The following is a 26734-nucleotide window of genomic DNA, read 5'->3' on the forward strand; positions in this document are numbered from 1 at the left end:
AACGAATCCCACACACACGCGTGGAAGCTTTAATCAACAAGTACTGAGGCAATTTTAACCCACATTTTCAGAACTCTCTCCCTAGATGCTAATTAAGGAGTAAGCAGGATGTGCCCACTACACCTTTGCACCACAATGAGGTAATCCATTATAACACACTATGTTGAAGTCATTCCACCCAATTGGATAACCTCTGTATTTGGTTGCTGTCAATTCACTGTCGTGACAAAGACACCACTTAAAAGTTGTGACCTACATTATGCCTCTAGAGAGGATTGTCTGCTTTTCTCTATTACAAATTAATTTGGCCCTAGAACCGTGATTTCTATTCTGACATTATTTAGACACTGGCCTAAGTTGGGGATAGCACAGCCACCACCTGCCTAAAGGGGAGACAAGTGATTGTGCCTCTAACTGCAAGTACAGATTTCAAAACAATAATTGACCACATGTGCCAATTACAGCCCAGGAGACAGAACCTCTCTGCACAGACAATGCAATCCTATTTTCTTCTGACCCTGAGAGAACTATCAGTTCTCTCTGATACTACTGAAGCTACATGGAGCTACACTGGGATTAAAATTTAATGAGACTAAATCATCTTTTAGAATCATCACTGAAAAGAAAACTAAAAAAGAATACAGTTCCTAGGAAATAAATGTCCCTTTCAAACTTCTTGTAATGATCAAATACCAACAACAGCCCAGGTGTGAAACACTTCAACTATCAGCACACACAAAAATAGACTCCTTTTATCCACGTAATAAAAACGAAGTAAACTTGGATCTCACCAAACCATCAAAGCTTATATTTTTTGGTGGTCAGGGCACAAAAATATTTTGAACAGCCTCCTTCAGCTGCCATCTTCCTTTAATTCTGTTCGGCAACTGGGTTGAATCTGGCAGCATATACACCCCAAACACCCATAGGGTCCCCACTGCCTTCTGCTTGACGCTCCTCTGCGTGAATGCTTCTGTACTAGTAGTAACACATTAAGATAAAATGAACATATCCTAAAACAGTAGCTCTGGAAGGTGTGAACTGTCCATGGACTGGAACAATAACTGGTCATATTCAAAAGACAATTTAAAACTATCATACAACCAGGAAGGAAGTTTTGGTAAACTTTATTCTTACCATATTACTGTACTGAACTGGGAATTAAGACACAAGTGCTTGAGAGTCTCTGACACATGCAGACTACGTGTTAATAGCTGAAGACATTACTTTAAAGGAACACATCCCATGTGTTTTCATGGTATTCAACATCACATTACCCAAACAACTGGATGTGCTCCGTGACACAGATCACCTGTGTATAAGCAAATGTATTTTAATACCAAATTACTTAACAGAGGTTTGATAGCTATAGAGAAGAACCAAATTTAAATGTATTTGAAAGAGTCTGATCTAACTTCCCTGTAGACATCCTGACATTTTCTAAAGAGAGGCCTCATTCATGGTAATCTGGAACAGATAGAAACAGCTGTCAGGGTAATGAAGAAGAGCAATTAACAGGAGGTAGCCCAGCTAAAGGGCCTGACCCTCATGGTTCTTCCACTGTGCCAGCACGGATGAGTTTTGGAGTCACACTGAAAGAACGTCCTGAAGAAAAATACAACCAAAACTAACTGGCAGTCGTTACAACGTGAACAGGGAGAAAAGTCAGGCAAAGCTCAACAAGATCCAGGAACAGATGCTCCTCAAAATGAGTAACATGACATTCAAATCTACAAAAGGAGAAATTGTATTATTGGTTTTACTGCACATCCATGAAACAAGGTGTAACATTCACAATGAATAATACTCTAAACTTCACACAGATAAGGCTGTGACAATTAATCTCATACATACAGCTAAGCAGGAGCTGCATGTGTAGCTTGTGTTGCATCATTTTAATTAACCATTCAGATATCAGGCAGCAACACTTTAGTGCAGCTCAGAAATAAGACAGACTAATTTTTTTGTGTCCATAAATAAACATAAATGGTTTTTAAAAAATTGTCTCATTACTATGTATAGTTACTTAACAGACTGGAAAGGCTCCCAAGGTTTAACAAACAGTCTGATTACATACCTCATAGACCACCACCACATACTCTCCTGCGAGTTTAGCTCATAGTTAATTACTGTATACTCGTAATTAGCCATGTGCTAGCCTCGTTCTGTGTGGTAGCACATGGCTATTTATAATATTACAAGCAGTTAAATGCTAGACTGCAGGACAGTAAGCAGAGACCCTGCAGGAAAGCAATGCTGATAGGCAGGAGGTCTCTGATGGCATATAAGTACATATATAGAGTACCAGGAGCACTATATGGCAACATTATGTTTGCAAAGTATATCTTGAAATAGCATAACAAGTGTAAGAGCTCCCAGTTTACAGTTCACATTATTTTTATCAACTAGAGATGCACAATCTCCTTATAAGTGGGAGTGGGGGTTTGTAGGTGGTGCTGTTGATGTATGCACACAATCAAAACCATTGTCTACATAATTGTTAACTGGAAACACTGGTGCAAGATGAACCTGTGTAGGGGGCTGTGGCTGTTTCTATCTCATGCCAAGATGAGTCTCACCAAACACTTGCAAAGGGCAAAGGACAGCTCTATTTTTCCTTCCTCCCCTTCATCCCACAGTCACAGCTACCACGCCACTGAAAAGCATACAAATTTAACATGCACTCCAAAATGAAGCTGTGCAGTAAGATTCACATTCTTTGCCATCATTTCCAACTGTTGTGCCTACACAACACAGCAAATAACTCACCTCAAATTATCCAATGTCCAGAATTCCCTAGGTTCACCCAGGGACAGCAGTTCCAGTCTCATCATCCACTTTAATGGTAAATTCCATCCGTTTTGTTGCTAAGTGCCACAACTTTAATTAATGGAGATTTCTAAATGTTAATAAGACATGTTTAACAAAAGGGTGTTTCTGGATGAGCTGGTTTCCTACAACCACACAGCACAATTGCATGCAGTTTGACAAAGAACAGTGCCAATTCTATTTGCCAGTTCAAATGTGCTTGTTGCAGTTTTAGCAGTTCATTTGTGGCAGTCGCATTTGGAATATGGTGAAATATTTTCAATGGCTCTCCCAGAACCAGTTTTGTTGACAAAGTTTACACAGTGGAAAAGAAAACAGCACTGATTTGGCAGTTTGGAAAAACATCCCTGCTCCTGTCCGCAGCTGGTGTCTTTGCCACTGCTGGCTATTTTGAAGATATATGTGTTTAGGAAATGTGTAAAATTCGTTTCAGAAGTTCTTGGGTTGCTAGCTGGGTTTTTGCTTTGTTTCATTGGTTAACTAATCCCAAAGAGTTATATGGGCACTTGAATTTTTTTGCAAGAATAAAAACTAACCTCCAGAATATCACACTTGGAAGTTACAGGCTACCTGTTAAAAAGCTGGAAAAATTCTGACCTTGTTTAAGTCAAGCCAAGAGCTGTTCAATTCAATGGCTAACAAACCGAGGGGGGAGGGAGGGGGGGGGTGTTGCTCAAAGCATCTAACAATAAAAACCAATCCAAGCTGCAGGAATACAGTTACCAAAATCAAAATGTACACATGTAAATAAAACCTCGTACCTACTATTTAACACATGACTTTGAATATTTCCTGCCTATGGAGGGAAATACCAATACTGGGAAATACTGGTACTAAGGAGAACAAAGGACATCACTTTGTCCTCTCTGCCTTCACAATATCCAGTATTTCCCAACAGTGCTTGAAGGGTGTTTGCAGTCTGTTTTTAATGTAGCCCAAGGAACACCCACTTCTCTGCTTATACTGTTACTTTATCGTGCATCATAATTTCCTGGACAGATTCTTTTCTGAGCAGTGTTTACATGACATGGTTTTTGCATAGATTCTTCTTCTAGGTAGCTTTATGAATATAGGGGTTTATTTACACAAGTTACATGTACCTCTGTACCACGCTTGTGAAACCACCTCCCACCAGCCCTAACTGATTTTGGTAGAAAATTGTGCTCAACTACTGAACTGTTTTGCAGATAACTGCAAATGCCTCCCAAGTTAAGAACATTCAGTACTGTAGGAAATTTCACTACATTTCTTACTCATCTTCTAATGAACTCTTAATCATGATTCACTAGAGCCAAAGTTTTGTATTCCACTGCAATGGAAGCCACTATTTGACTTTCAGAATTACTAACTTTAAGCTGGAATAGGTATGACACATCCTTTAACCCCAGGCAAAAAAGGTATCCACAATCTGCTCTTACGGCACCCTCAAATGGGAGTCCAGGAATCCTAGAATGGTTGGGATTGAACGGGACCTTAAAGCCCATCCAGTTCCAACTCCCTGCTATGGGGAGGGACACCTTCCACTAGACCAGGTTGCTCCAAGCCCCGTCCAACCTGGCCTTCCAGCCCTCTAATATTTAAAACTAGATGTACAAGCTGCAATCTGGCAAGATTCTGCTCCAGCCCATTCACTAGTCTGACTAGTGGACTAGTGCGGTGGACTAATGAAGAGCATGATAATGGCTCCCAAATCACAGGTCCATACATATGGAACAAACAAAACAAACCAACACATTGTGTGGCAGAACACTCAAATACCATAGTAATATAATACAAATATAATAAAATACAAATATAATACAAATAAAATACAATAAAATACAAATATAATTCAAATATAATAGTAATGATTTCTGCAGACTTTGTAAGAGGCTTTAGACTACTGTGTCAAAATGAGTTATGCTTTCCAAGTTAAGACTTCTAGCCTACACAGGACAAAAAGAGAAGAAAGAGAGAAGATTCAAGGGGAAGCAGCCATCAGCAAGAACTAGTTGACGTAAGGAGTATTTCCTCTTTAACAGATGGTGCAGGCTGATCCTGCACCATGTGGTCAGCTCGAAGTAACCACTAAGTAACAAAATCAGGCTAAATATATGATTTGGTTGCCTATAGACACGGTGAACAATTAGATCATCTATTTGCTATCTCTATATTTATACAGTTTTATATTACTAACAAGATATAAAGCCTCTTTCCTGAAGCAGTGTTTGTCTACCAATGAATTTATTTTCACACTAAGCTTCACACCTGCAGGTACAATGAGACCTTTGCTGAAACGCTTTCTAACATCTGAAGGTTAAGAAAAATCCAACCCTAACCAGACAGTTATCTGATATTGCTATTAATTACAGGGGCTTGCTATTAATATTCTTCTCTCCATTGAGTTTATAAAAATCCTGCTGAACATATATCTTTTGGTGTCATTTTATTGCATTTTTGTAAATTGCTGCACTGTTGTAAATATTTTCAGTGAAGTTAATTTAATCAACTGCTGAAGTTTCTTGAGAACCAATTACTAAAGCAATTCCTAACGTAAACCAGGGGTTGGAACTAGATGATCTTAAGGTCCTTTCCAACCCTAACTATTCTATGACCCTATGAACGACCAGCATGCCGATGACAGAATGTGCTCCCATCAAGGCTTCTCTCCCCTGACAGATGCACACCCCTGCTCACAGCTATACAAACTATCCACGGAAATTACTCTTTCTGTAACAGAAGCAGTTTCTTTCACACCTCAGCCTGGTTCCCAGAACACCAGGCCTCAGAACATCAACAGCAGAGTATACTATGGTCCAAACTTTACACCAGAACAAGCCACAGCCAGACTTCTTCCCCAGCCGCAGATCTCCCTGTGCTGCTAGTATCAAAAGGCAATATTCACCCGTTTAATCACCGGTTGCTGCTCAAGTGGATATTCTTTGCCTCTTCTGGAAAATAATGGGGAGAGGGAAGAAAATGCCAGTGTGCTGGCTATAGTGGTGACTGATCTCCAAGTAGGGCTGAATTTGATTATGACTTTATCAGTACATACTTTCCTGAGCTTCCCATATTCTAACAACACATGCAAAAATAGCAGACAAACAGCATCATCTGAATACCTGCTGCAAAGCAGCTCAAACAATGGTTTCAAAACTGTTAGTGTTCATCTACCACTTAGTGCTAATACACACATAATACAATAAAAACACTTTAATCATGGAATAAGTTCTATTGTGAAAGATCCCATCTAATAAAACATGCGTATATAAATGTAAAAAATTAATATTTTGCAGAACCATCAGCTTCCATGAGAAAGAAGCCTGTAGGCAGGTAGTGCTGTATGCAGCACATTTCACTGTTAACACTGGAATCTTAACAAAACTTTATGTGACCTTTCTGCATTTAAATTTTCAGTCCAAATTGTGCATTAATAGAGTGCTTGCAGCAGGACTAGAGAATGATTTATATAAAGACTGGTGTTAATTACTGACTGCGATCAGGAAGATAAATGAGGAAATGTAAGGATCTCAGTAGCACCCGCCTCAACTCTTGCTTCGTTTTCCAGTGTACTGCCACTGTTCTCCACAGGGCTACAAACCAGTCATGAGACCACCAATATGCCATGCTCTTCCTCAGTTGCTCTTCAATTTGCTCTATCAAAGGGCTAACAGTTCTGTCTGAGATGCCTGACAGAAAATGAGCACCAGTAACAGAGATAAAATAAACCTTCTAACAAACAAAGGCATAGTTAATTTCTGCTTATGATCCATCTTGCCCTTGTTATGGCAAAAACAGTGTTTGAGAGAACATCATTAGGCAGCTTCTACAGCTTCTGGCAGCAGAGGAAACTGGTCTCTTCAGGAGCATTGGGAAGAATCAGTATTTGTAAGCCTTCTGCTGCTGGATTTGCTCTGATCAAGATAAAAATGCAAAAAAGGAATCCAAGGGAAGGAATGAGTCAATAAAGAAAAGACAAGATGGCACAGATGAAAAAGAAAAAGAATAAATCAGAAAATCAAGGAAAAAGTTAAATTAGGCAGGACTGAACTTGCAGTTAGCAGTGACTTTCATGTATGTAATTAGAAATTTGGAAGCCCCGCTCCCGAAGAGACTACTTGCATCCTAGGACTCAGGGCCAGTAAATGCCTTTCAGCAGCTTTGATTTAGTGAATAGGACCTTCCATGGAATGCATTCCTTGTAAACAGATTTTGCAAAGATACTGTAAAGTTTCTCAAAAACATGATTATTATAATATAGATTAATGGAGTATGAAGTAGCTTTAATGGGAAATTAAGCTATAACAATGCACATCAAAATCTTCACACCACTACTGTAAAAAGACTTATTAAAAGATATAGCCAGCAAAGTTAACCTTTACTTTTATAAACGGGCTGTAATGTTCATATCTGGCAGGCAGTCAAACCTGTCTCCACTCCCCTGTCTTTCCCACCTCCCTACTGCTCTTTCTGGGGTAGCATCTCACTAAAAGTTTAGTGGTCCTCTCACATCTTGCTGTATATGCACTAAAAACTAGTCTGAACAGCACAGAGGAAGAAGGTACCTCTCAGCACCAAGCATCCATACCTTACTCTCAAAGTTTTGTCATCTACTTCATTCCCCTTGACTCTCAAAGATAGCTGAACTCTTTCATATGATCAAGCATAAACAAAAAAGAAAAGCTACTGAATGGTATTTACATAATATATAATGTATCAGAGATAAAGAGGTGGACAAAATGAGAAAGCTCCAGTGTCAATATCTGGGGATAAATCTAGCCCATGTCTCCTTTTAACTGTAGGATGAGCTATGCAGGGAACTGAGCCTTCAGTTATCATTCACGTATCATGTATCATTCAGTACCCCTTCTGAAAGAAGAGATTAAATGAATGCAAATACCATTACAAAAGTGGCAGCTGCATTTCTTCAGCCATGCTGCCGCTTACAAAAAAATCGCACAGAATAGTAACACCAAGGGTCCCGGGTTGTATTCTCATTCCCAACTAATCCACTGACTGCTTTACACCTCGGTTCAGTGGGAGCCAAACTCCAACAAACACCACAATGTGAAATCATCTCAGCAGTCTGTGTGATCAGGCAGAAAACTAACCAAATCTGCATGAGACTGCCCAGATCCTATGTGCTGTACAACCACAAGGCCTGGTGTGGTTTGACTGCAACAGAAAATGACAGAGCTATATTCCAAGTGATTCAGGAACACAACATTTTCTGTCTTACACATGGAGAGCTATATTCAGTACAACCTTGCTTTCTGCACTGCATTCCCTCTGTTCTTTCTCTCTGTAGGAGCTTTCTGCAAGTTTCCATCTTCCTGTCATTTATTCTTGAATGACAATATCCAGAGACACCTTAACATCATTTTTTAGCTCACGCTAAGCTCTATTTTCTTATGGTAACATCTCAAACATGCTCTATGCACAGCATCTGTCAAACATAACCCACTGATCATAGAATCACAGAATCAACTAGATAGTTGAGGAAAGGTCATAAAAAGCTATCAGATATATCAAAAAGAAAAGACTCCAAAAATTCTAAAACTGCCCTAACCTTTGGCTCCTCTATAACTATTAGTTGAAGCCTCTGGTTCAGCCTGTTGAGCAGTTAGGAATGTCTCAATTATATGAATTCCATAGGAAGCCAAGCCAGAAACTCCACTACAGGAACCCATCAGATGCACTCCAACTACTAACAGCAACATAAAGATTCAAACCAGTTTCTTCAGACAGCCTCAAACATGCACTTTTTGAGGAACCACACCAAATCTAGTCCAGAGCAGACCACACCAAATCCAGTCCAAAGTAAAACAAACCCTCCACTTTATTTGAGTGTAGGTGTAGGGCCATACCCACCAACTGTTGCCATTTACTCATTCATTTCTGTTACACCAAACTATTTGCAAACTTATACACAACCTTAGTTTTCTCTAGGTTTTTCAGTGACTGTGCTTACTTTGTAGAAAAGCAGAAGCAGTGGCATTTAAGTTGTTACTGAAATCTTTTCGCTTCATCTACACGTGCATTCAGTAGAATGAAGTGTAAGTTTACACCCTTTTCCCCCTCCCAGAAGGTTCCTCCACTCAAACCTGAAGTCCAGATGAACTTAGTCCAGATGCACAAGTAAAATTATCCATCCTCCTGTAGTTTACAGTCACACACAAATAGCTGGAAGAACAGCACAACTGGGCAACCACTTTAGAGAAGCAACATCTGAACATACATGGGACTATGGCACCATGAAATAAAATATGAGTCTTCAGTTGCCATTCAGTTCTTTGTGATTAACCATAATGGACATGGGGGGGGGGGGGGGGGGGGGGAAAGGGGAAAGGAATAACACTTCAGTGCAATATAAAATGTTCCCGAACAGCTGAAAGCAGACAAGCACCACGAGATAGCCAGGCAGATGTAACAAAGATCACAGTCAATCTGTCACCAAGAGACCAGTGGCACCCAAGTGCTACATTTATGTTTGCAAATACCAAAACAGCAAACATGCTAACCCTTCTACAGAAAAAGCATACTTTTTCTCTCTACTGTAGGTGCCTGATGCTACAGTTTGACACTGATGGACAACTCCTTCACCTCCATGAAACGACATTAAATCCAGCACAGCTCTGCATATTTGAAAGGAGTTACTAAAGACAATTGGTAACGCACATGGCACATGATGCCTGTTCTAATGAACACTTGTCTCATTATAAAGATCTGGAAATCACACTAAGTGGAAAGCTCATGCTGCATAACAGTGTAAGAACAGATTATTTTCCAACAAATCACTCAATATGAAGGAATCATCATTAAGAAATCAACTGAAAAAGAAAACCAAGCTCAGGAGTAGGAAACAATCAAAAAGAGTTTCCCAGGAGTAGGAAACAATCAAAACTATTTTCCATGGCAAAAACACACAAAAAGGAAAACCTTAAACAAAGAAGGTTTAGCTGGTTTATGCGTAAAGGGAAGTTGATTTATGTATAGGAGTGACTTGCTTATGAAGTTTTAAACATTAATACTCTAAATAGAGAGATAACATATCTCTAACTTAAACAGATCATGTTTGGCTCCAGAGGTGATGTACTAAACTGCTTCTAGATAACTCTTTACTGCTGTCTTATACAAGCTCAGTTTAGTCCCTAACAGTCACTGTGGACTACTTTGCCTGTACGTGTTTGCCACGGGGAAAAACAAACAAAGCACACCCCCCTCCCAAAAAATCCCAAACTCAATATTGCCTTGCAAACAGGATTTGCTGTTTCATACAGACCAGCAATAGTAACATACATTATATGCTCTCCAGTGACCCAGAATGCTTTACAAACTGCCTTTCAGAACCATTCATTCCTCATAAAACACCAACTGAGTGAAATGCAACAGCTTCTTCTGAAGGAAACACAGAAAGTTAGCTAGGACAGAGCAAATAAAGAACAGCTTTTCCACCTCAGAGGCAACACCTGGCTGTTACTGTTACGCGTCCTGGATGGAAACTAACGTAGTCTTGGCCAGAAGAGAACATTTCCAGTAAGCGGAAACCCAAAGAGTGCTCCAGAGCACAGGACTGGCGTAAGTCCAAAGCAGCAGCTAAGGAAAGCATCACCATTAGCTGAAGCCTCACTTGATCTTTGACAGCAGCAGCACCTTGCCTACCCCACCTGAGCTTCACACCAAAGTGCACAAGAAGCCAGTAAACTGGGCATGGAGAACACACTGCACCATCAACATTAGACCAAGGCAGACACCCAACAGGGTGTTGCAAGCGTCAGAAAACCACACTTCAACACAGCTGACCGCAAGCATGCAAACAACAGTAACTTTTAAAGACCATTCTGATTTATGTTAAGAAGTGCAAAGACTTTTACAAGTTACCCTCTTAACTACCACCACTATTTTACCTAAATAGATCAAGCCAAATCCTCCCTGGCCGATCTGACTGCCCAGCCGCCACACTTTCCCCCCGGTGTCTTTCAGGATCATGTCTCTGGGGAGAGGAACCGGCAGCTTGCCTTTGCCGCGATCCTTTGGCGGCATCGCACCTTGAGAGAGGGAAAAACGAAATCAAAAGCTGACTTTGGTCAGAAGAAACAACATCCCTCCAAGTCCTTCGCCCAACGGGCCCAGCTCGCTCCCCTTCAGGGCCGCTTTTCCCAGTCCCGGGCCTTTCAGCGGAGCGGAAGCCGGGGAGGCTCACCCGCTGCGGCCTCCGTTACACCGGGACAGGGCAGTGAGCGCTGGGCGCCGCCGCCCGCTCCCCCCCCCCCCACCTCCACAGGAGCCCCTCGGGTTCTCACCGCCGTCGGCCGCAAACTTCCCAGCCGGGAACTTCCCGCAGGGCGGGCCCAGGAGGCAGAGGAGGCGGTGAGCGGCCGTCTTCCCGCTGGAAACCCCGGGGCGGGGCACAGGGAACGGGGCGGGCCTCCCTCCGCCGCTCGGCTCCCCCTCAGCAGCTCGGAGCTCGCCTTGTGGAGGCGCGCGCCGTTTCCCGCCTCCCGGTCGTGTGGCGCTGCCTGCTGAGGCAGCGGCGGGACATGGAGGAGGTCGACGGAACAACGGACATGCCCCATCCCTTCGTCTGTCCCGCTTTTAAAGGTGCGCTTCGCGAGTGAGGAACTTATTTATTTGTTTGGTTGTTTTTTTTCTTTCCTTTTTAAGCTGTTTTGGTGCATATAGGTGTGTTTGACCAGGGTGTTCCGTGCCTGGGGTTAAAATAAAATATGAAAGTCATGTTGTAGTTTGGGAAAGGACCTTAAAGCTCATCCAGCTCCAACCCCTGCCACAGGCAGCGACACCTTCCACTAGAGCAGCTTGCTCCAAGCCCCTGTGTCCAACCTGGCCTTGAACACTGCCAGGGATGGGGCAGCCACAGCTTCTCTGGGCACCCTGTGCCAGCGCCTCAGCACCCTCACAGGGAAGAGCTTCTGCCTAAGAGCTCATCTCAGTCTCCCATTTTAAGTTTGAACCTGGTGGTTTCACGGTGCAGCAAGGACTTCAGGAGCTGTAATGAAGTCATAGAGCCGTCATGGTGCCACCCCTCAGTGTGGCCACCTCACTTTGGCCTCAGGATCTTCCTGGCATAGGTGAAGGATCAGTTCTACACATACAAACACTTTCCCAGGGCAGTGCTGGAGCCACCATTTCTGGAAGTGTTCACACACTGTGTAGACAAGGCCCTCAGTGCCATGGGTTAGTGAAGGCCTTGGCAGTGCTGGGGCAAAGGTTGGACTTCATGATTTTGAAGGTCTTTTCCAACCTTGTTGGTTCTTTGTTTCCTAAACTTACCCCAAAGCCATCATGCGGCACCTCTCGTGTTCGAACTGGGTGACATGGCAGAGGCTGGCGCTGCCTGGAGCCATCCGCAGCCCCAGAGTGCAGTGAGAAGAGCAATGGCCGAATCACAGGCTGGTCAGCCATTGCTCCACAGAGGTAGAGGAGAGATGGAGCTGAACCAGGAGTGCTGGATCAGTCATATCACTGCCATTAGCTTGTGAGCTGGTAATTAGAACGAACAACAAACCCTCAGTTTTAGCTCCCCAGGCTCATAGAGCATACCTCTGATCATAAGCCACCATCTTGTGTGATCTTTGATTTACTAACAGGGTCCACTCACTTAGCCAGCACACTACACTTAGATAAAGCGCACTAGGGACCACCACATCTTCCCGCCAGTGACTACAAGTTCTTATACAATAAATAAATTTCGAAAACAATGGAAGTCCAGAACGTATTCAGCAACCACAATTTGCAAATGAACTTAAAATCGTAGAATCACAGAATGGTTTGGGTTGGAAAGGATCTTAAGATCTAGTTCCAACCCCCTGCCACGGGCAGGGACACCTTCCTCTAGAGCAGGTTGCTCCAAGCCCCGTTCAGCCTGGACTTGAACACTGCCAGGGATGGGGCTGCAATAGCTTCTCTGGGCATCCTGTTTCAGTTCCTCATCACCCTCACAGTAAAGAACTTCCTCCTTATATCTAACCCAAACTTTCCCTGCTTAAGCTTAAAAGAATTACTCCTTATCTCTACAGTTAATATTAACACAAATTGTGACTGAAAGTACATAATGCCATCAGTAGAGTAGGCCTTAACATAATAACCTTTTCTGCTTCATCAGTCTTGCAGGCTTTGTGGTTTTAGCATCACTGAAAGGACCAGCTAAAGAATTGCCAGTAGAAAACTCATCCATAAAAAAAGTCAAGATTCATTTGCTTTATGCCATAAAACTTTTCGTAGGGTTTCTTTCTCCTCTTTGGAACAGCTGTCAAAATGGGCTGTAGGAGGGTAGTGTTGGGATAGTTTTGTTTGTGTGTCGGGGTTTTTTGTTGTGTTTCCCCTGCAAAAACCACCCAAACAACCCCGAGATGCCTAGTGCTGCATCAAAGAAACCATTACCATTCTCTAGAGAGAGCTAGCATGTTTATTCACAGAAAGCATTTGGACAATGCTGTCAGGGTGTCTCACTTGGGATGAGAGCCACTCTTCTCAAAGAAAATTGTCTTAAAATAATTGCCTGGGAATCAGAGAACTTGCTTGTGTTGAAGGAGAAAGCTTTTTTGCTCAACTGTTGCAAAAAGGAATTCACATTAAACCGAAAAGGATGCATTAGAGAGCTTACTGCTTCTGAGCTATCTTACCCTGCCCTTGGAAGTACATCAGGATAAGAAAGTGAAACAAATCAGGTGAGGTTTGCATCTGTCTTCTAGACATTTAGCAGACACCAGTGATAGCATTAGGTTGCTAGCAGAGACCTACATTGTTGCGTAGTTTAAGGCTTCTTTTTTGGGGAACCAGGAGAAAACACCTATAAATTAAGAGACTCAAAATGTGTAGAAATTGTGATGGTTTTTTTTCCCACACATTAAGTTTGAATGAATAAAAAGGTACATGTTCCTAAAGAAACAAAAATTGATTAGATACTCCTATTTTTATTTCTAAGTACACAAGGCCTGCAGTTCATTTACATTTTGTTCCCCCCAAACCATTGAGAGTACTTTTGACATCAGGAAGTTAGTAGAATACATTGATTTAATGAAAGGTTGGTGTTGAGTAAAAAACTTCTCAGTTCAGAAGTGTAAGTTGTTTTACGCTTCCTTAGTGCTTTTTATTCCTGAGCAAGGATGAGATCACCAAAAGAAAACAAGTTCATGCAGTTCTGATACATAATGAAGTCATCAGAAAAGGCTATTTCAAAAATACTCATTACAAGCTAATAGCAAAACTAAAAGTAGAAACCAATACACCAGGCTCTATTTAACTGTTAATGAATATAGTGGCATAATGCAATCTATTACTGTTTGAAGTTAGGCTGCATAACACCCTTTTTACTCATGCAACACTGATACTTCCATAGGTAGCTGAGGTTTAAGGTCTTCAATTTTCAACTGAAGTTTTCCTTTCCTAAAAGAAAAGAAACAACAACTCTACAGCTTGAGCTCTACTCAAAAGCAAATGTATCTGAAGTCTTAGTCCTCTTTAATATCATGCAGCTCTTTCACAGCTTGTACAACTTAACAATGTCATGTAGCATAAAAAGGTTTAAAATATATATTCTGTAAGTCACAGAAAACAGTTATCAGTTTGTTGACATTTGTTTGGGATTTGGGTTTATTTTTATTTGAAGGAGAATTTACATAAAATTGAAGGCTTAAAAACTGTTATTGTTTGTTGCGAGAGTTAAAAATCCCTCAGACAGGTGTACAGGAATGTGATAAGGACTAATAATACTACTTAGATTAAAAAACAAAAAAGATTTATTAAAAAGAGAAGCTTCCTGCATATTTCAGACTCCTTCTGAAGGATGAGTTAATTTGTCACTTAAAATCAGTTCTTTATTAGTAAATATAAGGCTGACAGATGTATATACAAATGTCTAGAATGTATTTCATACAACTCTGTTCTAGGCAATGCTAAACAAGAAATTAACACATGGACCTACTTAAAAATCAATAAAGACCAAAAACTTTACTTGACAAAAGCTCTAATCAGATTAGACCTTGGTACTAGGTCCTTTGGGCCTATACATAGCACATCCCTGTGCTTTGTGGGTGGACTAAGGAAATCTCTTGTCCTGCTGGACTGAAGTGGAAATAAGGTTGGTTTCTTTTTTTCCTGCTTACTGTCAGCCAGTTAACAACTCTCCCAACAAACATGAGCTTCATTTAGTCAGGTTAAAGCCTCTATTGCCTCTTCACAGTTGCTTCAAATTAGCAGTTAGCTGTTGTGATATAAGGAGTGGTGAATGGCCAAAATAATGACAGGTACAGGTGTGGGCTTTTATTTGGTATTTGGGTGCGTTGGGTTTTAGTTTTGTTGGGGTTTTTTTTCAGAAAAGCCTAATTATGGTGGAAGCAATTTCCCTTTAAGGTGGTATACACCATTAGTGCCAAATTCAAGAATCCTCATAGGAGAGAGGTGTGTATGTAATAAGAGTAAAAATACACAAATCCTGCCTGCATCAAACTGGAAGTGCTACCAAATTACTATTATTGCACTTCCTCAGAGCACATTGCTTCAAACAGATGGGGGCCACAGGCCCTTCTCATGAAACACCTATCCTTCATGCAGCTCAGGTGGGCATTTTCTTGCTACTCAGAGCTATATATTAGAAGTGGTAGAAACACCTGTCCTGGGTTCACTAGTAGCAGTCATTTTTTTTTTTTCTTGGTAGCTGGTGTAGGGCTGTGTTTTTGACTTTCAGCATGGGAACAGCACTGATAACACCGATGTTTTCAGTTGCCTCTTAGTAATGTTTAGTCTGGCCAAGACCTTTCCGAGTCTCATGCTCTGACAGGAAGGAGAGGAAGCCAGGAGGAAGCAGAGACAGAACGCCTGACCCAAACTAACCAAAGAGGTATTCCATACCACAGCACATCATGCTCAGTATATGAACTGGGGGCAGTTAGCCAGAAGAGCTAGATCACTGATTGAGTTGGGCTGGGTATTGGTTGGTGGGTAGTGAGCAGTTGTAGTCTCTTCCCTTGTTATTTCCCTTATCATCATTATTACTGGTGGTAGCAGTAGTGGTTTGTGTTATACCTTAGTTACTGGACTGTTATCTCAGTCCATGGGAGTTATATTCTTTCAATTCTCCTCCCCATTGCTCCAGGAGTCAGGGGGAGTGAGAGAGCGGGCTGCGTGGTACTGAGTTACTGACTGGACTTAAACCATGACAACACCTCTATCTGGATGTTTGTTTTAGTGCTCCTGACATCTTCAGGGGTTTATTCATTTGCTTTGCTTGGTATGCATTTACTATTATACTGATATTACATTGATACACAGTGACTGAGGAAATCTGAGCTTCTCTGCAGAGTTGGTACAAGTATGTTTGCTGTTGTATTACTGAGAAAGATAATGGTGGTGTGATACTTTTTATGCTAATCTGTGATCTGTTAATGGCCTGAGCTGTGTTTTCTGCAAGTACAGGAATCTAGTTTTAGAGTGAAGACCTATCTAACTAAAGTGTAGATAACTTTAGTTCATACAATGGTTCAAAGTTATATACCCAAGTAGCATTTCAGTACAAGGTTCTGCTATTTCATTATATATTCAGGTGCCTGGTGCTACTTAATATCTGGCTTTCTGGATCTGTAGGTGCCCTAAAGGCACTTTGAAAGTTGTAAGTGAGCCTGTGAGGTTTAAACTTTGAAAGTTCTATCCACACCTGTGGTTCAGAAGCAGCACCCTACTTCTAATTGTCTTTCCAGAATAAGGTCTAGAAGGTGATAAAAAGTTATGCTGTATTACCATGGGTTGCATTTAAAAAGTGTGGTAGGATTCTCAGGGAGTGAATGCTTTCTTTAAGTGTTTAAAAACATAGCAAGCCATTTTTATTTCAGGTCTGAGGCTATATTTGTTTTTGACTTTGTTTTAAAACACTATACATTAAGTACTCGGTCCATTTTCCATTTATTTCAATCCTTTTTTCTTTTTCTTACTCAAACCTAAGCTTGAGGATACAAGGTCTTACTCAATTATATGAAATCTTGCAGTATCATGTAACAAAGATCCTTAAATTTGCTGCAATAGGTGAGCAACTCGTTGGTTTGCTCACTGCTGCATTGTGATGCTTTTGTGGTATTTAACACTGTCATCTTAGCACTTCCACATTTAATTCCCCCCACCCCTCCAGAACTCCTTGTTGCTTAAAATATCATGGCTAAATTTACCCAACAGATGTAACATCTCTGTATTAAGACCATTGACAACAAGGCATCAAGTTTCAGAGCTGCTTCCCAGCTTCTGCTGAGAAATCTATTTGTGTTGGTGCATCTGTGTGGAGTCCCATGCACGTGCTGTGTTAATTCACTGTGCTCCCTGTCACTTTCATAGAACTTTTGAAGTAATTATTTCTTGCAGTACCAAGGGATCTCCAACATCCAGAGTGCATGTTGCTCAACTCAGTCATTGTCTGGGTGCATTGACACCCATTTTAAAGACCCTTGACTCTATTTTGTATGACTGGCCCCATGATTGAGATCACATAATTACAATAATTAGGAAGCTCACCTCAGGATATTATCAGAGCAACCCACCCAAACCTAAGTCCATATGGTTTGAAATAGCTAATGAGTCAGTTAATGTGCTATGTCCAGGAGTAATGGACACTCAATGCGGGTGGCATGAAGACATCATTTACCAACTTCCTGACTGATTAAGGTTTTCCATGCAGACAGTTCTCATATTTTGCATCTCACAGTAAGTTTAAAGTATTAAAGGCTTTTACGTGTTAAACAGAGCAGAAGAAAACAGATGAGACTTTTAAAAGGCAGGCAAGAAATTAGTTGTCTCTTCAAAGAAAATGCAAAAAAAATTGAGATCTTGGAGCTTTCATCTTAAATATAATACTGCAAACAAATTATTTGAAGAGCTCTATTAAAGTACAGGCAATGACAATGGCAATAGGTGACATTTGCTTTAATGCCAAGTAGCCTAAATGAATGAATGGTGCTATACGTAGAGGGGCTGTTTTAGCCACTGTAACTTTTCTGTCCAGTCTCTTTAACATTCACCTTGCTACCGATACTGTGGAAATTTGTAATCAGTTCTGCATATGGAACTGACCAGAACAGGGGATTAATACCATGAGGTCAAACCTTCCGGAGAGGAAAGCACCAAAAGCCCTGAAACAGAGAAGAAATTATGTTTTGTTTTTGAACGAGGTGCAGAATCCATCTGTCCAGTTAGGATTCCTCTCTCCTAATGTGTTCCTGCTCTTGCGTCATTTTAATGGCTATTGGGATGAGATGTTACTCCCAGTTCCTTCTACTATAGCTGAAGGGTGTCTTCTTATCTCTTGTATGTCAGAGGTTTTATTGCTCATACCTTTAAGAAAGCAGTTATTTATGAGCACTAAAGAGAAAGGGTTTTCTTACCCATGTTTATTTACTTTCAGAAAAGCACAAAGACATAATGTAAGTTTATTGTTGCTGTGGGAATGAATTGAATTTACAGGGAGAGCAGAATGTCTAGTGGTTAGAGCAGAGAAAGGGATCAGAAATTATATTCTTTATGGGAGTAATTCCACGAATCATAATCCTGGCTTTGCTACAGACTGACCATATACAAATTATTTCTTATTTGTTTCATTTAATCTATCTGAAGCAGTCTGGATGGCTTGTTTTAAGGTGCTGTTATTCTCAGGTGAGAGCTACTGTGTATGTGCTATTGCCATGGCTATTATCTGATGGTGAGCATTAGCCCTACCTTCTTGTGGGACAGGTGATGTGTTAGAAATGGTTTCCCATATAGTCTGCTCAAATGTACATTTGTGTTTGTCATTGTTTCTGTTGTTGTTTGAAGCTTTCTTTTCTAATTTAGGCTTTTCCCCTCCAAAACCAAACACAGAACACAAGATTTATATGAAGTTGGTTATTACAGCCTTGCAAAGAAAATAAGTATTTTGCCTCCACTGGTGGTATTGTACATTTTATCCTAGGCATAAAAGCAGGGGGAAGGTTGCTAAGTTTCTATGGTGGTTAATGCTTAGACACCAGGCCTTTTCAAAGGATATCTAGAAATGGAAATGAAGAAATTACAGGAATGTTAGCAGGATCTCACTAGTGTTCTTGATTTACAGGAAACAGTGACTTTTTTTCCCCCCTATAGAGCAGTGATGTGAAAAGGTTTAGAGAAACGGAGAGGAATGAATTTGGCAAAGCACTTGGAGAGAATGTCTTTCCATTTCTGAGATTATCCACATAAAGTTGTTTGAGAAGGGAAACTCATCTGTTATAACATTAATTATTCACCTATCAATGCTACTTTTTATGTATAAAGTTAATTACGATGATAGGATATGTTAAATATGACACATTTCACTGCAAGACTGATTTCTTTTTTCCCTGACCTCAGTATAAATATTGATTTTCACGATCTTTAAATGTAGTGCAAAGGTCATTTTATTAATGGCATATTAATAGAAAGTAGCCCTGACCATGCAATATTAATATATTTGCATTGTTATTTCTCAGATCCCATCCAGAAGGAAAGAGGCAAGGTGCCAATGCCTTCTTTTCCAGGAGAAATCAGAAAGCTATTGATTCTAATGACTGTTCAAACTCCTTTAAATGTGATGTTGTGCTTTGTTTTAGGGTTTGGTTTTATTTGTTTTTAAAGTTAAAAACAGTAGTGAAGTGGCAAATAGGTTGTGTAATGCATCTAATAAGATAGCTATGTGTTGCTTTTCCAGCATGCCCAAGAAAGCAAGGTGCTGTCATTACCTGATAGTCATGTGGTCAATTCCATGAACAGAATCGCACTTGTGAAAGAAGACTGATGGGATAATTTGATGGGTTTTTTTCCCCCTTTTTTTACATTTATGGTAATTCTTGAAAATCCAGGTTTAGAACTGCTGTTCTGCTGGTGGCTGAACCAAGGCAGATCTGGTGGGTTTAAATATTCCTCAGAGAGTAATTGTGTATGAATTTTCTATCAAGTCTGCTTTGTAAAGCACAGGGAGAAGAGAGCTCACATTGAAATAACCTTTAAATAATACTGGATAGTGGTCCTGGGAAAACTGTGCTTACTTAGAGGAGGAATATTTGTATGCCTTTTATGAACAGTTTTATGAGTGGTCTTTCTTTTTAGTGTGTGTTTTGAGTGCTTTGTGTCAGGTGATGTAAGTCAAGAGGGAAGATGACAACTTCCATAGTTTACAGACAGCAAGGGAAAGAAATGTCTAGTATGACATATTGCCATGCAGAAAATAATTACAATTAAGTAAAGAAAGTGATCTGAGCAACTAAGTATCTGGTGGCCTGACTTCAACAGTTTGCACCTTTAGAACTTTGATTTTGGAAGAAGAGTCCATGATGATAAATGGAAACTGAGATAAAATGCAGTATTGCTTTGTGTCATGTCAAACTAACTTGTATCTATGTTTAAGATAACGGTTTACTGGGCAAGAGGAGTGTGATAAAACCAATTCATTTGGGCTTCCAGGCATTTAATGCAGAATCATATAGGAAATGATTAATTAAGCTGGAGAATGTGTAAGTGTAAAAAGTGTGAAACTGGTGAAATGGGCAAGTAATAAACTGAATGGGGAAACAGTGAATGACAAATAAGTTACTGGTTTCCTAAGGATCAACTTCAGCACCTATTTAATGGCTTAAACCACACATTGAGTATTACTGATTTCACAAACAACAAAACCAAAACAGAAGTGTCCTTACACAATTCGCTGCTGAATATGAAGTTGTGAGGCATTGGAGTATCAGTGGAGGAGAAACAACAGTATTTCATAATTCAACATTTGAGGCTATGCTTCTTTAAGAGTGCTGGTTTGAAAGAAATAGAGAATCACAGAATGGCCATGAGCTGATAATGTGACTTAAGGAGTCCAAAAGTCAGGCCTGCTTCTAGGTTGTATCAATACTTTTATTATGAGATTCAGAAGACTTATTTGGTAGTGTTTCATTGAGAATTCATCTCTATTGTCCTATATGTTCCTTGAGTGTGAAATCATGAATGTTATCCAGTGCATGCAGAGAGCAATGACTATATTCAGTTCTGCAGTGGAAAGCAGAGCTAAATTATGACTGTGGATTGAATTGGAAGAGGACCTCTTCTGCTGGAAAGTGGCTCTTGTAAGAAATGGATTTGAAGAGAAGTTGTGAAGAAATTTCTTTCCAGGGATAGATTAAGCAAAGCGATACAGTTTTTCATATTATGTGTGTTGAGGTAGTAGGAACACACAGAAGCACCTTTACATAAACAGTAAGTGGCAGGAATTATTTAACTGGATAGATGAATTATCATAGCTGTCAGAGAATAGTTAGGGTTGGAAAGGACCTTAAGATCTTCTAGTTCCAACCCCCTGCCATGGGCAGGGACACCTCACACTAAACCATGTCACCCAAGGCTTTGTCCAACCTGGCCTTGAACACCACCAGGGATAATTGGGAGCTGGGCAGAAGACAGCAAGGGGATATTTGTTTTGTACCTTGAGAAATAGCATCAGAAATATCGTGAAAGGTAATAGTGAGGCTGAGGATGATATAAAGTGAATTATTTTAGGATATGCAAGGCTATATTTTGGAATCAGCCCATTCCTCTCTTTCTCTGCTTCATGATGTGAAGGCCTATTGGGTATACTTTCATCCCTGGTACAGGAAAAAAGGCAAGAACTTTTGAGTTTTTATATAATTTTGGGGCTTTTTCCCCATGGAAATTTTGAGGAAAAAGTAGAGATTTTAGGTCATTTAAGCACCATTAGTAGTTTGCTTCCAAAGTACAGCAATACAATACTGATTTACTATTTGAGTAAATTAAGACAACAGAAGTTAAGTAACCTCCTGGGCTTGGTTTGTCCCAGATATTTTCAAGGGAAAATCAGACCTGTTTACTTGCTGACTTAATATTTTGATGGAAAATGTACCTTTTTGCATTTTTCTAAAATTTTAAAAATCGGTAGTTACATTTATATGAGAGATATCAACAGAAACAGTCCAGGTATGTTACCATTGTGCAAAAAATGCTGCATCTGGTACTGTTAATTTGCTTGCTTGTACGTCTGCTCTTTACATATCTGCTTCTGTATGTGTGTGGTATTTTATTGGAGTATGTATGATTTGAAGACCCTGATTGCCTGCTGTGGTATTTATCCTATATAAAGTCAACATTAAATGACACATTTTAGACCCATCAGAGACAGAAGACTAAGTCCATCCATTGAATTCCTATTTGTATTATTACTTTCTAATGAATTCTGTACTACAGCAGGTGTCAAATAATATCTGTTGTTTTGCAATCGAGTATGAATAGAAGATGTATTGCTATTGCAAATGAATCTAATATGAATCTAATGAGCAGTAATGAGCAACTGTTTTGTCATTATTGAGGCAACCACTGTGATGCTAATAAACTCTCATTTCTGCTCTTTAGAAAAAAAGCACTGACCAGGATTTATAACATGGCCTTAATGTCCCAAAAGCCTGAGGCAAGAGAAAAGTGGAACCCCTAAACTGAGCATAATCTAGTAATTTTCTGTGTGGCAGGCTCCTTATTTTCTCTTATTAAACTAAACCTGGTTTAAGTCTTTCAAGCTTTCTTACATTTGAAAGGAAAAAGATGAAGAATGAGTGTCTATTAAAGGAACATAGACTTAAGGAGATGGGCATTCTGCCTTAATTTTCTTTAATGTAAGTACACTAATTCTGTACTTCTACACTTGACAATGCTTTTGTAATAATAAAAGCAACTATGTGCAGCTCTCTGAAAAGCAGTCACTTTAAAAGTAACAGGCCATTAAATCAATATAGAACTATAATATATTTGGGGGGAACTGTCACAACTGTTTCTGAATTGAAACTTCATTTTTGTGGGGTTTTTAATTTCTTTGTCTGTGGATCATAAGACTAATAAACAAAAAACCTTTGACACAACTGCATCAATAGCTTGCTACATAACTGATACATAACCAAGTTCTGACTCCTGTGAGGCTCTGTCTTTTCCAAGTATAAATAATACATAGAATGATACACAAAGCTGTGTAAAAGGGACAGCTGGGTACATGGTACTTACAAGTGGAGCACAGGAAAACCAGTCAGTGCTGCTTTTCTAAAACCTAAGTACTATACTTCCATCAAAAAATACTGCTTCTGTGTATATAGTCTTCATAGACTCATCTCTCTCTGCAATAAAGCTAGATGTACTGTAGAGATTCATTTCAGTATTCCATTTGGAGGTTTGAACTGTTCTGTGTAGGGTACAGCTGTTTGTTTTACTACAGCACACACCATACTTGCTTTAACTGCTGAATGGAGACCATATCACCAATATTTAAGGTATTATATAGACACAGCAGTGAAACTGTGCATTCATGAGCAAGCCAGAGGATGAGCATTAGGACAAATTACAGCAGTCATCCCTCAAAGTTGCAAATAGGGTGTCAAAGGTTGTATGAAAGCCGTAAACTGTTCCTTTTGTGCTGGGGCATTAAAAGGACTTTTGGCCTACTGAGCAGTAGCTTGCAATAGTTCTCATTTACTGACATTCCAGTTTCATCTCAATGCCTAAGAATGGAGGACAGCAGGAATTCAGGGTGCTGCTGGCCTTCTAATAGTCAATCTGCCAATGCTGTGGTGTTAGCTGGGTAGGCCATTACCATCACTGCTAATATATGAATCATATTTACTCACCTTTTAGGTGTATCCCAGGATTAGCTTTTAGTAATGCTTGATGTGCACAGTGGAAAAAGGCAATGCAGCTCTACAGCATCAGTATCCTAGAACTCCCCAGGAAATACCTGTCCAGCTATAGTCACATTCACTCCAAAATTTACACAGCTTCATTCATTCTAAAAGGGGTCAAGTCTCATTCTGCACTACTATCCAATAACACAGACCAGTGCATGACAAGGGGAGACAACCAGGACCTGAACTAAAACTTTATGCTTTAGTGGTGGTCTTGGCAGTCCTGGGGTAATGGTTGGACTTGATTATCTTAAGTCTTTCCCAACCTAGTTGCTTCCATGAAAACAGATGTAGGTGCATCCATAGTTTAGAGGAAAAGGTGAAGCAAGTACAGATCCAGGTCTCAAGCATTACTGTTAAACCACCACATTTAGACAGGAGAGTCTGCAAGTTAAACTTGATGGTAAAAGGACTGTGGTAATAGCTTCTGCGCAAAATATCTGATTTCTCTTTGTGCATTATGGTGTTATGTACCATATTAATTTCTTTATTGAGTATTTGATTCCTTGGGTGATACATAAATTCTCATGATACATCACGTCTGATGAAGGCTTTTAGATTGCTCATGGAATTAATTGTACCATACATACAAGTTACAGTTTGAAGGTGTAAATTAATATTGTGTAAAATTTTGAGACTGTATTTCACTTTGGTAACTATAATTTCACAAAAATTGTAATTTAGACCAAAAAGGACCTCTTGAGGTCACCTGGTCCCATGCCAGTACGCAAAGCAGGACCAATTCTGAAGTTGTATCAATCTTTGAAATTAAATTGCTCAGGGCCAGAGCTTCCCTGTCATTTGAAAGCTGTATTAGTTTGTTACTGTGTGTCTGGCAGTTTTATGACAATTTGCATTTTTTTCTGATTGCTTTCATCTGCACTAATAACAGCTGTATATTACAGTGGCATCCACAGGCCTTTGTTAGGATCTTTCTCATAGCAAACATGGTAGAAATAAAGAGGTGGTGAAGCTACAGGGGCCCAAGGGGAGTTGAGCAACTGAGTACTTGGAGAGGATTTTGCTCTGTTAGAGTTCAAGTGGCAGGAACATTCCCAAAGGTTGGAAGATGAGAATGGAGAAAAAGTTGGCAGGAAGGGAGCCAAGGAGGGGTCATTGTAGTTTTATAAATCAGAAGAGACTCATCACTAGTGTGTAGATTACAAGACTCTCCCTTTAGTGGGAGCATGAGGAGTCAGCAGAGGGTCAAGGCTTTGTGCCATCCCCCTTGCAGCCAGTGTTCTGGAGTTGCTTATGGCTGGAGAGGCTTGGGTAGGAAGAAGACTGCTCCTGAAATCTGAGGCAGGCAGGTCTGGAAACAGTTGTTTAGACCATCTTAGAATGCTTTAGTTACACAGGGAACTTTGTTTGCAAACTGTGTTAAGCCCCACTTGAAAAATTGCACCATGAGGACAAAAGTAACTCTAAAATAAAGCACTGTAACTGAAATAACCAGAAATTCAGCTGAGATGACTACAATTTTTCTACTTCTATAAGATAAATCTGCCTTACTGCCTTGTGTGTCTGTCCCTAACACTGTTGTTACATCACTGCAGTGACCTACTGTAGTTGAGTGGTTCATCAGATTGAGGCTTTATGGAAAGTAAATTGCTATGAGAAGGCATTTGACAAAATTCCTTAAGGATATAAACATCACTTGCAGGAATCCAGAGGCGTGTCTTTAGGAAAAAAAAAAAAAAAAAACCAAACACATTTCTTCCAAGAATCCAAATCTTAATATGTTTCTACTTTTTACATAAATAATGGAACAACTGTTTAGCATAACCAGTGAAAGCATACACTAACTTTGCTTACACACACACACCAAACCCTAGACAATCTCCTTGCCTTTGCTTATAGCTGGCTTGTCTGTTCTGCTGCCTCCTCTGAGTAAATGTCAACAACAGATTAAGGGGACATAAAGACCTAATAATTTAACCCAGTCTATCTCCTTGTTCATGTAGAATAGAATGGGAGAATCATTTAGATTGGAAAAGACACTTAAAAATAGACATTAAAAATATTATTAATAATAATATTAAAAATATAATTAAAAATAGACATAAAAAAAGACACTTAAAATCATAAACCTAACACTGCTAAATCCACCACTAACCCTTCTCTGTAAGTGCCACGTCTGCATGTCTTTTAAAAAACTCTGGTGATTCAACCACTTCCCTGGGCAACCTGTTCCAGTGCTTGACAACCCTTTCAATGAAGTCATTTTTCCTAATATGCCTAATATTTCCTAAGCCTCCCTAGCATATCTTGAGGCTGTTTCCTCTTGTCCTATCACTTTTTATGTGGGAAAAGATATACACATGGCTCTCTTCCTGTCTCTGGGGCTGGAGCTGGGGGAAAAAGCTCACACCTTCCATTCTCCTCTGCTATACCACTGCCTGTGTACACACACAGTAAGTCAGTAAATCTTATCTCTTGTATCTGTTCCATCAGTGTGGCTCAGTTCAGCACCTAATGGAGTTAATGATTGTGAACACAGTACTAGAAACTGATATCCCAGCAATTTTGGTGAGAGGTCTTGGTAGGAATGTGGCTAAATTTCTGGAAGGGGCTGGAGTTGAACATTATAAGGTGGAAGTATAGTTTTAGCTATACAACAGTTGTAAGCAGCACAGCTTTATAAAGTTATTTTGAATTGTATTTGCATTCTTATATGCCCATTATAAACATTACAAGAGCCACGTGCAAACCAGTAGCATTATCGCCATATAGAGAACATCCTGTTTGGACTGAGAAAGTCTTGCACTTTTTCTCTGTTAAAGACCTGACCCTACTCTTAAGGAGTGAAGGGCACCTGAATCCTAATGACAGGCAATACACATAAAGAAAAGGGAGTTATATTCCCTATTCTAATAGGTGGCAGAATATCTGTAAAGAAGGTCTTTGTAAATTTGTACACAAGGCGTGTAAAGAAAGCAATAATGCAGCCAAGGTAAATGTCACCCATACAGAAGATGAGGCCACTGTGTACTAATGTTATAGGGTGGGTATATGTGCTGCACAGTATGGTCAGAACACATGTATGAGAAGCACCTCAATAAAAAGGCCTTCACGGAATCCTTGCCATCAGCTTTAATTCAACACCAATCCAGGCATCAAAACCTCTGCTTTGCTGCTGAGCCTTCTTTATCATTCCTAGAATCACAGATTTTAAAGCATGCTGTATGGCTTCCCGATGCATCATCCATATGATATGTATT

At 40.1% G+C, this 26734-nt stretch overlaps 1 protein-coding gene across 1 annotated transcript in view; it reads right to left on the bottom strand.

The window, feature by feature from the left end:
• The window catches only part of VRK2 (VRK serine/threonine kinase 2), a gene marked incomplete at both ends in the record, with an annotated part of 46220 nt that extends 35369 nt beyond the window's left edge, over window positions 1–10851 (bottom strand). The window contains one exon of the mRNA XM_080615324.1: window positions 10716–10851. Within this exon, the coding sequence (XP_080471450.1) occupies window positions 10716–10851 (136 nt within the window). The remainder of the gene's footprint in view (window positions 1–10715) is intronic.
• Between the last annotated feature and the right edge of the window lie 15883 nt (window positions 10852–26734).

Source organism: Psittacula echo, assembly GCF_963264785.1.
Source record: "Psittacula echo genome assembly, chromosome: 4".
NCBI classification, from domain to species: Eukaryota; Metazoa; Chordata; class Aves; order Psittaciformes; family Psittacidae; genus Psittacula; species Psittacula echo.